General features: G+C 43.8%; 1 protein-coding gene across 1 annotated transcript in view; it reads left to right on the top strand.

Moving 5' to 3' along the window:
- Positions 1–16,753, top strand: part of FAM124A (family with sequence similarity 124 member A) — a 34,420-nt gene that overhangs the window by 13,157 nt on the left and 4,510 nt on the right. The window contains exon 2 of the mRNA XM_014965812.1: positions 4,624–5,363. Within this exon, the coding sequence (XP_014821298.1) occupies positions 4,624–5,363 (740 nt within the window). The remainder of the gene's footprint in view (positions 1–4,623; positions 5,364–16,753) is intronic.

The raw sequence follows: 16,753 nt of genomic DNA on the forward strand, positions 1-16,753 counted from the left end.
ATAGTGTTCAGTTTTGAATCATTTCATTACCTCCTGATTGCAATTATTTCCTGATAATGAAGCACTTCTTGATGGGAGTTGCAGTTCAGGAGCTTGGCACATTTTGACACTCTCCCATTGCCTGCTTTACATCTCCTGTAGCGCATCATGCAATCTGGTCAGAATGAAATGTGAAATCTTAATGCCTAACGGAGTGATAAAGGAATCTAGTCCGTACAGTGTCAGGGAGGTTCAGGCATTGGTTCCCATGAAGCAGCACACCTCAGCGTGAAAATTTTACCTCTTAGAATCGTAGAATCATAGAATCTAGAATGTTCCAGGCCGGAAGGGACCTCCAAAGGTTATCTAGTCCGACCTCCCCGCAGTCAGCAGAGACACCCCAAACTAGACCAGGTTGCCCAAGGCCTCGTCGAGTCTCACCTTGAATATCTCCAGGGATGGGGCCTCAACCACCTCCCTGGGCAACCTGTTCCAGTGCTCCACCACCCTCACTGTAAAGAATTTCTTTCTAGTATCTAATCTAAATCTCCCCTCTTCCAATTTAAAACCGTTACCCCTTGTCCTGTCACTACACTTCCTGACAAAGAGTCCCTCTCCAACTCTCCTGTAGGCTCCCTTCAGATATTGGAAGGCTGCTATTAGGTCTCCCTGGAGCCTTCTCTTCTCCAGGCTGAACAACCCCAGCTCCCTCAGCCTGTCCTCGTAGCAGAGGTGCTCCAACCCCGGATCATCCTCGCGGCCCTCCTCTGGACCAGCTCCATCAGGTCCATGTCTTTCCTATATTGAGGGCTCCAGACCTGCACACAATACTCCAGGTGAGGTCTCACAGGAGCAGAGTAAAGAGGAAGAATCACCTCTTGTGTGGTTTAATGTAAAATGCATGCATGCTCCAGGGAGAAGGAGATGTAGCTCCAGTTCCCTGTACCTCCAGATGACCCTCGCTGCTTCCCAGCTGCTTGGGTTGCTGACCTGAAGCAATACCTGCTTGTGCCAGCATTGGGCCGCGAGCCCTGCCTTCCTGACCAGCTGCAGCAAGGATGGTGTTACCAGATACCTGGGTCTTCATGGCACCTCTCAGGGGAGATGTGTGCCTCCCTGCCATCCCAAGGCAGCAGAGCACTTAACCCATTGCTTCCCACTTCACCCATGGGTGTTTGTGTCATTAGGTAGCCACTGTTGTCATAGCGTTCCCTCTAGGCACCTCTGGTCAGCTCTGGATGCCAAGAGGGTTGTCCTCTGCAGGCACCTACAGAGTGAGGGGGGATGTAAGATTATCATCCACAGGTTTTTCAGAGGTAGCAGCCGCTCTCTGTGCACTCAGCAGGGGATGTAGGCAGGTGGGCTAGACAGAGAAGTACCTGTCCTGTCTGTCCCTAAAGACAAGGGGGCTTGAATTTCGGTGACGTTGTACTGAAATGAGGCAGCAGGCACAGACAGATGTGACAGCACCCACTGCTTTCTGTCAGATGGTCTTTCTGATTAAAAGATCCTGATTTCTGGGCAGGGAGAGGAGGGGAGGAAGAACCACAGGGCAAGAGTGCCGTTCAGCTTCCCAGGACTTCCTTTTTTTCTCCACTCAGCAACAAAATAAAAATAATATGTAGAGAAGAACCCATCCAAAGCTCAATCATAAGATATCAGGCCGCCGTCAGCTCCCAGCTTTAGGACATCAAGTGTGACAGCCCCACAGCATTTGGGTTGACTGTTTGCTTTAACCTCTCATGGGTGGTTAATGCTACCGAACAGAGGAGTAAAAAGTTTAGAACTGTGAACTACTCTTTCAACCCTGGTAGTAATTACCTCTTAGCAATGTTACTGCTTTGCCAGCTCAAAGAGAACTAATCCCCTTCTGTCATAGGAAAGGAAAAAAAAAATGTAATAGCTGTGAGAACTGTGGAGCTTATTTTCAAATAGATGCCTCAGCATTTTGATATTTTCTGTGGGATTAACTAGTAACACAGGAAGGCTAATACATATGCAGAGCTTTCATTTGCTTCTGTGACAATTCGCCGAGGGCAAATTGAACTGTGTCATGAGAAATGGTGTCGTTTCCCCCCCTTCCTTGTCAGTTGAAGGAAAAAGGCTTGTTAGTAACATAGAAACAATTTGCAACTTATCATCAGTTCAGGGGAAGTTTCTCATAGCTCCTTGCCTCCTATTTCTGCTTTTCTTATGTCTCTCTTTTTCCTACCAGAGCCGAAAGGGCTGCCATTTTATAAGCACAGAAGCCACACAATGAAAGGTGGAAAAGTGTTGCAGTAAAAGCATCTTTGCTAACATAAAATAGATCCAGAAGCTCTTTCTATACTGATTTGTTATACTTTCCCCCTGCCAGCAGAGTTGCTTCTAGCTAAAAAAAATTTTAAAAAAATAAATATAAAAAAAGATTATTTGCTCTGCTGTACATATAACCCTAGCTCCAAACGATGGCTTTGTGCTGGGCTTCGGTGGTCTTCTGAGGCTGGCTCTGTGAGCATCTGGTGCTGATGGGCACAGGCAGCGATAGCTGCAGAATACTAATGCTGGGGCTGGCTCCCACAGGGCTCCACTTTTGAAAAATGCTTCAGCCATTCAGTGTCCGTGCACCACGCGGAGCAACAGGGGGGCAGAAAAGCCATGCTCAGGGATTGTTTTTTGGTTTTCATTTTTTTTCAACGCAGAGCAAGAAGCCGACAGGAACGATGGCTCTTTGCTTCACATTGTTGTTGTGCCCAGGCTTCTTTCAGAGCTGCAGTCATTTATATGCATAAATATCAAGCCTGTCACTTGTTGCAGGCTTTGATAGCATTTGTGTGACAAAGGAAACGGAGGGAGAAAAGAGCTGAACATCTTCTGTTCCAGTCTCAGAAAATGAATGACTGCGTAGCTATGGCGATTACTTTCTTTCTGGTTTTATTAGATCACTGTCCTCTGCAATTTGTTTTCCTTCCTGTCCTGCTGTCCCGTGTAAAGGACCACGAGACAACCTCCCCCCGCACCCTTTTGTCTTTTTCCCACACTGTGACTATCCACAGGGCATATCTCAAAGAAGTACCTACCGGTAACAATTGCCACAGCAAAGCCTCTTGCCGTATACTGACACAGATATTTTTTTTTGCCTCAATTTTTTTCTTCCGTTGACCATCTGACAGAGTCACTCCACATCACCCATTTCATGCAGAGATACGAGAACTCTGCTGTAATTGTATTTCTGATGATTTAGTTGATTTTTTTCTGTGTCTCCCCTAGGCAAAATGCATGCTCGCTGTTTGCTCTGCATACCATATCTTTCTGCAGCTTCTAAATTGAGGCTGATGGTGTGTTTACCGGTCACCTCTGGAAAGCTACACAGTCACATCTAGCTTTTCTCTGGTCTCACAGATATTCTGTATTGAAAGACAACTTAAATACACTACTTGTATAATGCTGTTTTTCCATTAAAGCAATTGCTGAAGTATCACAGGAATGTTATTCTGATGCCAGGAGGGAGGAGGTAGAGATTCGTACTGATTGCCAATAGGAGGGGAAACAGCCTGCGAGACAATCCCCCTATTAAATGTGGTCTGTGCAGTGAAAAGCTTGGGAAGCCTTTCTAAGGCTTCACACATTTGGGCTTTGTGCCCAGGCTCAGGATCTCAGTTTCAGAACACCACACAGGGGGAACCGTTTCAGCAAAAATATCCAGATTACCTGGATAATTTATCAAACTCTCTTGGATCTCCATTCACATGCATCTTTATTGGCGCACAACTCCAGCAGAACAGAAGTGACAATTTCTCCCCTCCCCTCCAACCAGACATTGCTCTGCTTCTAAGCTGTCGAAGAGGTTTCAGGGACAAGAACAGATAGAGTCCTTGTGAACATTCCCAGGGCTAACTGGAGGTTTCTGTTTTCCCCTGAGCAGGTGTAACTTTTTTGTGCTTCCTGATTTTTACCAGTCTTCCCTAATCTTATAAAAACCTTGAAGCGGTAGTATTATAGTCTTGATGGTCTGAAGATATAAACAGTGCAGGATTTGTAAGGACAAGTAATATCTTTTCCTGAAGAAGCACTTGTGTGCCTGAAGGCTTGTCTGTTTTTTTTCCCAGCTGTATCAGTTGGTCTAATAAAAGATATTACCTCTCCCTACAAACTTTGTCTAACTTATTAAAAAGTTGCTTCCAGGATACAGAACACTCTTAACCGGGTGGAAAACTCCAATGTCAAGGTGATAAGACCGGAGTTCAGTGGTGTGATTTCCATGCCCCGAGCCAACTGGCACAAATTAAAACAAGGTGGGATGAACATTGTCCATCCTAATTGTTCTGCACATCATTAGCGTCCCATTCACCCCCACTCTGCGTCAGTATTTTTGTCTTTTCTATCTCTCAGCTGTGTGGGGCAGCTTTTTTCTAACACAGAAATGCACATAGGGTAACATCTTTTGGATGCCACCTCAGTAGAAACAGCAGCTCTTACGCTATGCTTGATGAAACTCCCCCGTCTTTTGATTATTTTCTTGGTTGCTACATCTCAGTACGTTATTTTCAGTTTACTGCAGAGAGATGAAAAAGAAGCCTGGTGTGACTGAGTAGACTGTTTCTCCTAAACGTTGACAACTTGGTTACAGATCTTGAAGGGTGTTTTTTCTTTTTATACTCTCAGGTGAACTTTCCGTGGAAGGCATACAAGACCCGTTTCTTGTTAGTGTACATATTATCACAGACCCCGGTGAATCCAAGACTCTTCAGCAAGCCATCGATAAGCTTCTAGCCTGGATCCATCCAGACCTCCAGTTGTTCCGAGTCTCGGAACGGCGAGTGCCCAAGAAGCGCAGGAAGCCAGGTAAGGCTGGTGCCTCTCAGCCAGCCCTCGCCGTCGTTCTGTTTCTGCAGGAGGAATATGGAGAAGAACCGATCCTGCAGCTCCACGAAACCTTTCAGCGGCCGCCTTGGCATTACCACCACACAGAGCGAGTGCATAGGAAGTTCCTCCCTTACATGCCGTGCAGCCAGGACTTCTACACGTTGGCTCCAGAGACTCCTCTGTGGGCCATTCGCCCAGTGCACTACGGGAAAGAAATTATCCGCTTCACTATATACTGCAGGAGCGAAAACTTTGTCGACATCTTGAAATTGTACGAGCTTATACTGAAAAGACCAGTGTGTCAGAAAAAAGCGGACTTTTGTGTTTTTCCTGTCTATTCTAACGTGGAAATAGACATTCAGTTTTCTTTAAAAAAACTTCCGAAGGGCCAGGTGCCAACGCCGACAGAGTCAGCGGTGCTGGAGTTCAGAGTGAAAGACGTGGGGCAGCTTGTGCCTCTCTTGCCCAACCCTTGCAGCCCCATCAGTGAAGGCAGGTGGCAGACAGAAGACCACGATGGAAACAGGATCCTTTTGCAGGTAAGTCAAGTCCAGTACACAGGGAAAACAGAAGCACATTTATTGGGCTTGTGCAGGAAAGCTTAACCTGCAATGGCGGGCAGAAAAGGAGGCTTTTTTGGGTTTTGGTTTTTTTTTCCTCTATCCTAGGAGAAGAAGCCAGGACAGTACCTCTAAAGAAAGAACCTGAAACCCCTTGCTGTGTGTGTAACTAATCAAGGAGGCAGTGGATGATACTCTCCAGATATCAGTCAACCCTAGTTTATGCAGAGTGATGTGAGATGAGATAGTTGTTTAAAAGTATGAGGAGAGAAGGAATTATGAGCCCGAGTGGAGAAATGATGGCTGATGGGTGTAGTTTTAGAAGAATTATAGGCACAGAACTGACAGGGGTTTATAAAATAGCTCTCAGTTATGAGATTTTTATGGAAGACAAGCAGAATTCCTGATGGTACTCATTATTTTCTAGCATCACAGAGTGACAGACTGCATCTCTCTTTTGCACAGTGATTATGAGGATGGGGAGAGAGGTGGTGAAGGAAAGGAAATGCGCCCTGAAGAGCAGCCTGAGAGAGACATTCCCGCAGACTCTCTTTGTGAACTTATCTCAAGTGCTCGTAACCAAGTCCTGAAGGAGGGTTTATTTGTTAGGACATCTGTAGGCACTGTATCTGGGCGATATACCAGCATGCTCTGCTTCACTACACCGCATCCGAGGGAGTTAAAGGGGATAACAGGCAGCAAGCTTTTAATAGCTGCCTGCCCTGCAGAGGGGATATCCGTGGCAATCTGGAGCCAGGTCACTGTGCGTGCCTGCATTGCGGAGGTATTTATGGCTGCTTAGCGTTCAAATCGAGGAGCACAGACCCTCACCTTGTCCAGATTTCAAAGTCGGATTTTTTTTAATGAGTTGCATTCAAGAAGCTTGTCAAATTGTCCAATCTTGTTTCTGTGGAAGGGGCATTTTGGGTTCCGTCCTCCTACCGTACAGACTTCCCAGCATGCAGAGAAATGTGTTCACCCTATTGCAGTGCAGTGCTTCTGGGTGTTGTAGCTCCTGGGACTGAAAATCCAGGTGCAAGGGGCATCTGTGCTCTGGTGAGTCACATCCAGGTGGTGGTGAGACCTTCTGATGGCGCTTTGCAGAGGCTGCCCGCAGACACCCTGTGCCAGAGCTGAACAGCACACGTGTAGGGCTCAGGAGGCAATTCAGCTTCCCTGACCATCTGCCAAGGTAGTCACCAATTTGTCAGGGCTACTGCTCGGGCTGTAGGCATATCTGTGTTAGCCTGAGGTAACTTGTGAACTTAAGCTTGCAGGAGCCATCATGAAGCTTTTACACAGCAACCACACTCACCTATATCCCCTTTTTCCTTGTTCTATTTCAGGAGGTTTCCGCTATGTGATATTACTTTGGTTTATGGGATCTTGCACTGGTTTCACGTAAATTGAAGGGAAGGGTAGGAAAAAAACAAGAAGCAAACAAAAACACCCCCCAAAAACCAATAAAGCTTCTAAATGAGGCTTTCAACTTCAAACCAGCAAATTTTCAGAAATAACAGGTGCCAGACAGTACAGGTGTAAAGCAGGATCTGCTGAACAGCAGGCTGAGGTAAACCCTGCAAAGAAAATCGGAATGAGATTTTAGCCATATGCACCAAAAGAGAAGAGAGGAAGCCTGCTAAGCATGGCCTGCAAGTACAATTCATTTTCATTTGTGTTCAGTGAGGATGATGATGCCGAACAGGAGGGCAAAATGGCAAATGGGAATGAAGTTACAGAAATGGAAATTATCACATTGGAAGTGTGGTGAAGCAAAAGTCTAATATATGCAAAATGGGGGGAAAAGAGAGACTTTGGACCTAACTTAGGCGACTGTAAAGTCATGAAGGTTAGGTCCTGGTATATAGGTTTTAAACAAGTCTGTACAATCAGAAGGGAGCTCTATAACTAAATCAATGGAAAAATCTCCTGTTTGTACTCACATGACTACAAGCCACCAGTGCAACACGGCCATGGCAAGTAAAGTGCAGTTTCTGGTGTGTACCAGAATTAGTACCCCCAGAGGAGCATGGGAAGCCCTTGTGCCATTGCACAAGGTCACCCGACTTCACTTGTCTTCAGCCCCGGGGCTCCAGAAAGGTGACTTCAGAGAGGTGTGGGTATAGGGAAGGGCTTTCACCCTGTGCAGAGGAATGGAGAGACTGTCTTACAAATGGAAACTGGAAGAGTAGGGTCAGTTGAGCTCAGCCAAAGTCAGTCTGAAGGAAACTCTGTGCTTGGAAAATATACCAGAAGGTAAATGGCAGGAATGGGAAAAAGCTGTTTCACTAAATTGCTCTTCTAGCATAGGAACAAAAAACTGTTGATAAATAGAAGATTTAAGTTGGCAGTTGTACATATTGATGTCCAACTACATAACAGTCACCCAGCAGGTGCAAACAGATTAATACCCTAATTCAAGACAGGATGCTCAGTTAAAGAAAAGGGATTATATGATGGAGCATGGGTTTCAGGAACACTGGATCTGGATATCCATGGACTCCTTATATTCTTTTAACACATTCTGAGTTCAAAATAATTATAGTATCTACCTTGTAAAGTAAGAGGACTACCTTTTGACTTCTCATGGAGTTCTGCTATTAACAATATTATCAATGCCACAGCATTGTTAATAACTTTCACTTCTTCCCAGTTTATGAACCCAAACAATGAACTCCTTGTATTTTTCTACCTACACATCAGTTTGTACTTAGTAATCACCAGAATATTTTTATTTACTTTGCATAGATACTGCACCTTTTTACAGATTAGAATTACCAATTATACCCAAAATGGTAGATTAATATCCTTGCTAAATCACAGGCAGTGCTTAATGTTTGAAGTCTGAATATACCTCCATGATTAGACTAACAAGATGTGACCTCTGTGTTTTTCTTGGTGTGCTTACAGGGACTTGAATGCTTGCCAGCCAGATTGATCCATGTTCTTAACCCATTTTGCAAATGCAATTACCAAGGGGCTTAGATCAAGTCAGTGCAGGAGAAAATAAAGTTATTCATGGGCAGGATAAGTCTGTTTAATACCACAGAAACTATTCCGTCATTTGCAAGGAAGCCCTTCAAAATTATTTTGTCACAGTAGCTTTTCCACATTGGTAAGTTAGCTCCAAGGTTGCAGCTATATACCTGCTGAGGGAAAGGGTAAGCTTCAGTTGGCTTCATCAGGAGCAAGGCTTAAGAGCATGTTTGCACCCTGTGGGAAGACACCCACGGTGCTTCACCCGGGCTAAGCCCAGAAGCAGGAGCTTTGGGGACCTCTTGTCAGAGCAGTGGGAAGGATATGTCAATAAGAATACACCATATTCTGGTGTACTGAATGTACTGCTGGTTTTATAGGTCTTGTCCAAATTCCTGGCTGCCTCTGGGCATAATCCACACAGAGAGAGCTGGGGTGCTAATGAACTTGCATGGCCGGCAGTGCGATGTGGGAAGCAGGTGATGGGCTGGCTTGGCCATGATTATTTGGGAGCGATGTGGGAAGCAGGTGAGGTTAATAACTGATGGGCTGGCTTGGCCATGATTATTTGGGAAGCATGGGGGGCAAGCAAAGAGAAGAAAGTGCACAGATAGCTTCTTTAAATTACAAGAATGTCTTTGGATAGGGTAGAAAGGTACATAAAAATAGCATTTTGGCAGAATTTAGAATAACAGAATCATAGAATGGTTTGGGTTGGAAGGGACCTTAAAAATCATCAAATTCCAACCCCCTGCCATGGGCAGGGACACCTCCCACTAGAGCAGGTTGCTTAAAGCCCCATTCAGCCTTGTCTTGAACACTTCCAGGGATGGGGCATCCACAGCTTCTCTGGACAACGTGTTCCAGTGCCAATTTCCTAGCTACTCTGCATGAGAGGGGACATGCAGACACACTTGGGAGGAAGGTGGGCAATAGCAAATATCTCAGGTAGGTAGTGACTCAGCACTTCAGCGTAAGATCTACCAGCATTCTACATGCCAAAAGGTACCTGAAATACCCTGAGGAGGTCTCCAGGCAGATTAGACTCAGGACCTGCAGGAGGGCTGTGACCTTCTCAAGTGCCAGGCAGGCACCCTAGGAGATGCCAAAATGGATCAAACATCTGTGTTCAGGCACCCGATTCACCCTGTAATAACCAATTTCTTGCTTAAATTCCTTCCATTCCAGCACTTCTAGCACCAAGAAAGAAACAGACAACATTGCCAGAAAGCCAAGATAAATAAAAGTTGCAAGAAATGTGTGGTTTGTGATGAGTCTGTGCTAATCCTGCCTGACATGAGGTAGTGAGATCTGGCATTTAAGGCTCTTATGGCAATTATTGTGCTAATGACCCTGTACTGTTAATGGAGTGGCTATTTTCTGCCTAGTGTGGTTTTATAGAGCATCTCTGAAATAATAGTTCAAATGTTAACTGATTACAGCTTTTAGTTAGAGGGATTTTTGAGACTATTTGCTGAGGTAATTGGCCAATGTTCATCTTACCTATACCAGGCAACCGTAATCTTGAGTTCAGAAGCAGTGTAATCCTATTTAGGAAACATGGTTTATTAACTGAAGCTTCAGTTCTGAGAAGAGATTGCCTGTGGACCCAACCATTAAGTCTCATTAACCTGCTGCTGTGCTACCTGCCAGCTCAGGTTTCTGCTACCTTGGAGATTTCTCCATTGCTTGGTGTACAAAATGAGTACTCCCCATCTATGGTCAGGCAGTAGTCATCCCCTAATAGTTTTGTGACATCAACTGCAGTTGTTTATGTACAAGATCAGTATGTTGCTGTTGAATATGTCCTTGGAGTTTCCAGAAGTCAATCTAGGGGTGCAGGTGTCTGCCAGCTGCATGTATAAAGGTGTTCTGTGCTAGGCATTTGCAGTGCAAAATGCCTGAAGATGGGAAGCAGCATGAAGGCTACTTGTCTACACAGGCATCAGCAAATATGTTATACAGAAAAAAAAAAAATTAAAAGCTTATAGCTGAAAACCTCTTTGTTTATTCAGTGTAGTATATACAGATGTCTGTGACTCATGAACTTGTCTCTTCATCCCCTTTTGTCTGGGACCATGAGGAGAACAAAAGTGCCTTTATTTCCCTCAGCTTACTTAAAACATATACGTTTCTACATGAAAAGTATAGTTGTAGTCAAACCTCACACTCAAGATAGCTGAACACAGAAAAGAGATTTTTCCATGATGCACAACTGACCCAATGTGTTTTAGGCTGAGAGGAGGGAGCAGAGAGAGTGCCTTCTTACAGAGTGCTGGAGCTCAGTGAAATGGCTCAAGAAATGCAGAAAATACCCTCTCTTGGATATATAGGCAGCAGGGATGGGTACTACTGAGCTGCTGAGGTCAAATAATTACAAGATCTGAGATTAGAACAAAGCTTTTCCTTTTCCTCTCCCAGCCCCAACTGACTAAGGGAAATATTTTACTCTGCAGCATAAGGAATGGCTTACCTCACACACTTATCTTGGCCAAGAAGAAGCAAACCCTGGGGGCTCGGAGTCCATGCCTGTTTCTGTTGAGAGGTTTAGGACACCGATCAGTGTGGTCATGGTTGCACTTGCTTCAGCTGACCCACCAAACCCTGCCAGACCTCACCTGAGTGCTTTTTGACTCTCCAACACAAAGCAGTGTTCCTTCTCCTTCCCTTAGTTTCCAGTTTGGGTGCCTTGGTGGTTGTCCAGCATTAGTATGATCTTGATAAAACATGTAAATAGTTTAGGAGCATTAGTCTATCTGCTAACATTTTAGGGGCCTTGGGCTTTTGGGCATCTCTGTCTTATGCCCCTGCCTGAAGCATAGAGCAATTTAGTCTCCTGAAAACTGAAATGCTTTCATCTGCCTGAGGTGTCAGCAGGCTCAATAAAGAAATGGCTCAATGATTTGTAAAATGATGAACACAAGGCCAGACTGGGTGATATAATGTACCCTTGTAGTCTTAAATTCACTTAAATCATCTTGTCCTCGTTACTCAAAAGCATCACCAACTACAAGCACTGGGAAATAAAGGAAAGAAAGTGCAATCCCACTACTGCAGTCTTGAGTCACTACAATTAAGTAGAAGTAAATGAGAAAAGGGAGAGCAAGGAAATGGAGAAGGGAAAGAGGAAAGACAAAAACCAGCAAAGAAGGGTCACTTTTGCAGAGAACAGTTTGATCTACAAGAAGGAAGATGGAGGTGAATAAAGAAGTTCAAGCTTGCTTGAATTAATAGTGGAGACAGAGCAGGTCTGAACACAAAGAGGAAGAAAGGCAAGAAGAGCGTCAAGGACAAGCAAGGATGTGTAACGGGCACCTTTGCAAAAATTACTTTTACTTTTTGTTGCAAGTGGTGAAAATGAGAGACCTTTGGATTAAAAATTGACTCAGTCAAGGGAGGTGCCCTAAGCTGATGTAATTTATCTGTATGTCTAATACTAGCCTCCTGTTTTAAAAAATCTTCCACTCTACTTTTTCTTTCCTTTTAGTGCCTTAGGTGTTCGATTCTTCTTAGTCCTAACGGTTACTTTTGGTGGTGACACAGCTGAATCAGTCACTAGCTAAATATGAGATGATTTTTCAGTTGTTTTTCTTTATCCCTAGGTACATTGTCTTGGCTGTTAGCACAGTTATCTTTCATGGCGTAGTAAGATCTCCAATGACTATGTATATCAGCAAAAACTCTTGAGAGTGAACATATTTAACATTGCAAGACACCTGTTCTAGTTTTATAAACACAGTACACACCACTTTTCAAATATATTCAACTCAATTTTAAATTTAATTTCTGTATCTTGCCTTTTAATATTCTGCCCTTGAGAATAGATTTTGCCTTTGAAGTAAGATTTACGGTGATCCTGAGGACTAATCTGTGCTATTTTTTCTCAAGTTGATTCGTTTTTATTATTATTTCTGGATCAATCCCACTGGTTTTAATACAATTAAACAAACACTGTCGCACTCCTGTTGAGCAAGGTGGGCAAAACCTGGGCTCGAGATGGCGAGTCCGTTGCCGTGCTGGCTGTTTGGCTGGGTTCTGACCTCAGCGGAGCCCTGCTGGCAGTGCTTAATACAGATAATGCGTAATGAGATCACTATCTGCTTTCTTAAAAAGCAGATAACTTAAAATAGACTGCAGGAGCACTCGTGGATTTTTTTGTGTCAGGTAGCCCAAGTGAAGTTGAAAAAGTGCATTTCTGCAAGGTTCTCCCCAGGTTGTTTATGGCATTCCCGGATATTCGTCATGAAATTCTTCTGCAGCCCATTGTAATACACAAAGACTCTAAATCCCGCCAGGCTTCACAAAGATTTGTGCAGAGATTATAAATGAGCAGCAGATTAGCACCAGATGAAAAAATCTGTTCTGCCAGAGAGCTAATCTGTTCAGTCAATGGCCGGTTTTGTTGTGTCTTTATGGCGAGGTCTGACAGCTTTCTCTCTCTGTATTTGGAATTTCAGTCAAAATCAACGTGTGGGTTTGTGTCGAGTCTTTGTCCTCTCAGATGACTGACCCCCTCTCCAGCATCTCCGCCGCGCTTGTGCCTGAGGCAGGCAGCCTGGCCAGGCTGTACCAGGCAGGGCTCTGCCGGGCTGCAGCCAGGTATCAGGCAGTGCAAAAAGCAAGCTGTGAGAAAGCTGAAGATAAGGACTTTAAAAAGAAAAGAATTCAGAAAAAAAAAAAAAGCTGAATGGATCAGCTGTTGGATCAAAGCAGCTTTGGATCGACAGCTTCCAAAGCCAAGGGAAGAGCTGGGGAGGAGGGAGAAGGCTGCTCTGCTGAAATGAGTAGTTGCATGTGCATCACGCCGTCCTCAAGGCACAAAAATAGGTCTGGCTGCTTTTGGCATCCCATGGCCAGAAGGGCAGTGGGAGATCAGCGTATCCCGTTTGCCTGCCGTGGTTTCTCCCGAGAAGGGTCACACGTGGAAATCCAGTTTGAACTCTGTGGGACTGTCAGGCCCCGTAAGGTTGAAATGAAAGAGGAGCGACCCCATGAGTGCACGGGCTGCGTGCGGCTCTCCCTCTGCCCTGCCAGGGGGGTACGAGGGAGCACAGTCACCGGGCTCGGCACAGGACCAGGAGCTAGTTTCGCCTGAGTTTTAATCCTGACTTAAATCATCGAATCCCCTCTGTGATCTCTGACAAGCAACAGAACATAGACACAGAAAAGTCTTATTAGTGCACATAATCCAGTTCTCTACAGTATAGGATTAGCCTGTAATCTTTATTCACTAGCATTTCATGAGAAGGCTCTTCTGACACTCTACCTGTAGGACAGTTGTGCAGTCCGATATTCTCACAGTCAGGAAAGTTTTCGTTTGTGTTGCTTTAAGATGAAAGTATTTTTAAAATCTCCCCCTATTATTTCCCCTTTCTGGCCACGTCATGAAGAGCAGCATTGGAAAATAATAAGTCTTCTAAATCATAACACATCTAAACAAAAAAGGATCAAGGTGAACAATTCTTCCTATAAACAGAGCTGTTCAGAAATAAGCTGTGTTAGTGATGTCCCTTGGCCTGACCTGCAGGCAGCCATCCTAGGGGCAGGCTCTATTTGTCCCCTTCTCCTCTCTGATGCACCTTTGTCTTCTCCCAGACCAACTGAGCTTGACCAGGAGCTGTGACCCAGTAGCGGGAACAAAAGCAAATACCTTGTATAAAACAAAATGCTCTGATCTGATCATAGGAGCATTAAAAGAGCAAGGGAAAAAATTAAAAATGACAGAACCCTAAAACTAATAACTTACTTACCTAAAGTAGATTTTTCTTGTTAGTGTATGTTCCAGATACCTAAAGCTGTTTAGCTGCATGGGGCAGGTTGCCCTTTCCAAGTGCTCCCGTTTAGTAGTGCATTTCCCCTTTCCTTTGAGGCTCTACTTTTTATCCACATATTGGTTAGAAAGTTCCTCCATGAGACCCCCCAGGGTTTTGAGCAGGGATGTTTCATCTCACCTCATCCATTTATCCTGGTGTTGCCTCTTCACTCCATACCCTCATAGGCGATGCCTCAGGTGAGCATCCTTTTGAGTGCTGGCAGTTTGGTTGCACCTGTGTTGCACCTTGTGTTCAATAGCTACAATCCAAAACTAACACAAGCTGATTTAAACTGGAGTATTTGTAAATATTAGGAAAAGCTCAAACCAGCTATTTTCATGTCTGTGCCCCAGTGCAAGTGTCCAATCTGTCCCCCAAAAGCCTTGTGTTTACAGGCGCAGTTTTGTCCCAGTTATTACCAGTGCTTGGGTCCTTGGTTTCTTTGGATCCTTGATCTGCCAAATTACCAGCTAAGACTACGAAAACACAAGAATATAGCACAAAAACTAGCCATGGTCAGGCAATCCACCATCTTCTCTCTGAGAGGTCAGCAAAGTGTCCTGGGGGTGCTTCTGTTGATTCAGCAAGCGTGGTGGTTGAGTCCATGTAGCATATCTGGTATCAGAGATACTGAGCAGGAAAAAATAGTACCTTTCGTTAGTGCAAACAGCAATAATAGGAGACTTTTCTTGAACAAAGCTATCAAAAGAGTGCAGTGATTTGTTTGTGTACTTTCAGCATGTCATATTGGTTTTGCTGGGTTATCCAGAAATGTCTTCAGTTAAAAAACAGCTGGTGTTTTATTCATGGACACAAGCCTTTTATCTTGTTGAGTAATTTTTTAAACAAATTAGCTCACCTATTGCATAAATAAAATAATGTTGCATGTGGAGGTCTAAAGTGATTTCTGGTTAATGTTTTGTTGACAATCTGACTTACTTCATTTGCCTCATGTACTCAATTTCTTATCAGTTAACGAAACTGCTACGCTACTGTGGTTAATTTACCCATTAATTCATTTAATTCTTTATGGCATTAAGGAAAAGAGGTTATTATATTATACAGAAATAGGTTATGAATTAATATACCTCATTACATATGCATTGGTGTATAAATAGATATTCATCTGCAATGCCTAAGTGAACTCCTATGGTTTGGCTGTCCTATAGATCACCTCTAGCTAGACAATCACGAATGAGCAAAACATTTTTTGCAGATGTGAAAAACCTTTTTTGCCTTTAGAATCACTGCAATAAAAAAAAAAAAAAAAACAGGAGATGGCTATGACAGATCTGGGTCACTAAGACAATGTGATGTGCACTAGCAAGATGTTAGAAGCAGCAATGTACAGAGCTCTTTTAGAGACAGCGGATACAAAGGATCTCCCTGGTTGCCAGCTCTCATCCCTTTCTATCACATCATATAATATCTTTGGTAAAATGATCAAGATTCATCTTCTGTGAGCAGAAACCTTTTATTAGTTTGCAGTTCAGGTTTTTTAATGGATACTTCATCTTTGTTTTGTTTTTTTTTTTCCTTGTGCCTGCATCTTTTTCAGTTTGAATGTATTCTTTTTCACATCGGCGTGATTTGAGTCACGTGCAGCATTCTGGATGAGGCCATAGCAGTGTTGTACACGGCATATTAATACCTTTTTAACTCACTTGAGACTGCCCAGAATTCAGTTTGAATGTATTCTTTTTCACATCGGCGTGATTTGAGTCACGTGCAGCATTCTGGATGAGGCCATAGCAGTGTTGTACACGGCATATTAATACCTTTTTAACTCACTTGAGACTGCCCAGAATCATGTTTGTCACAGCCTTGTCACTTTAACAGCACATAGTGACCAAGATACCTAGTACTTTCTCCTCTGTTGTTTCCAACTGACAAGTTCCATAGCTGAGATTAATGTTTATACTCAAGGGGATGATCTGGCACTTTGTCCAACTGTCTCTTTTGGGACAGAAATCTAGCGTTTTGTGTTATGTGAGAATTTTCAGTAAGAAGATTGTAAATAAAACTTTTTAAAATGTGAACTTCTAAAAGCCTCACTGAGAAAGGTGGGATGATAAAAAGCCTTATGATTGCTCAGACACTAGGGACTCAGTTCAGCTACACACACATCAGTGTCTAATTCCATAGGAAGGCCACCTGGCATCCAGCAGCTTCTTGAGGAGGACATTGGCTGCCCATTTGTCACAGCTGCTGTACCTGTGCATATGCTCAAGTATCTGGCAGGTAGACAACTGAATCCTGCCCTAGGGATGAGATTCAGGTCCAGACTCAGATCATAACCATGAGGTTACATCTTCAGTCTAGGTGTATACAAGAAAACCAGGTGTCCAAAGCTCTCCTTAAAGCCATTAGGAGCTCAATAAAAGAACAAGTGTGTTCCAGGGAGCACTGTTCAACTAACCAGATGTAAAAGAGAAAATGTGAAAGAGTTGAAAGTAGTAGTAAATTCCCACTGAGACAACAGAGAATGAGGTTGCTTGCTAAAGGCTTTTTGATGTTTCAGAAGAAAAAATTAAAAAATTACACCACAGTAAGGAATAAATGAGAAATAATAATGATGGT

The sequence above is a fragment of the Calidris pugnax genome, unplaced genomic scaffold, assembly GCF_001431845.1.
Source record: "Calidris pugnax isolate Ruff unplaced genomic scaffold, ASM143184v1 scaffold20, whole genome shotgun sequence".
Lineage (NCBI taxonomy): Eukaryota > Metazoa > Chordata > Aves > Charadriiformes > Scolopacidae > Calidris > Calidris pugnax.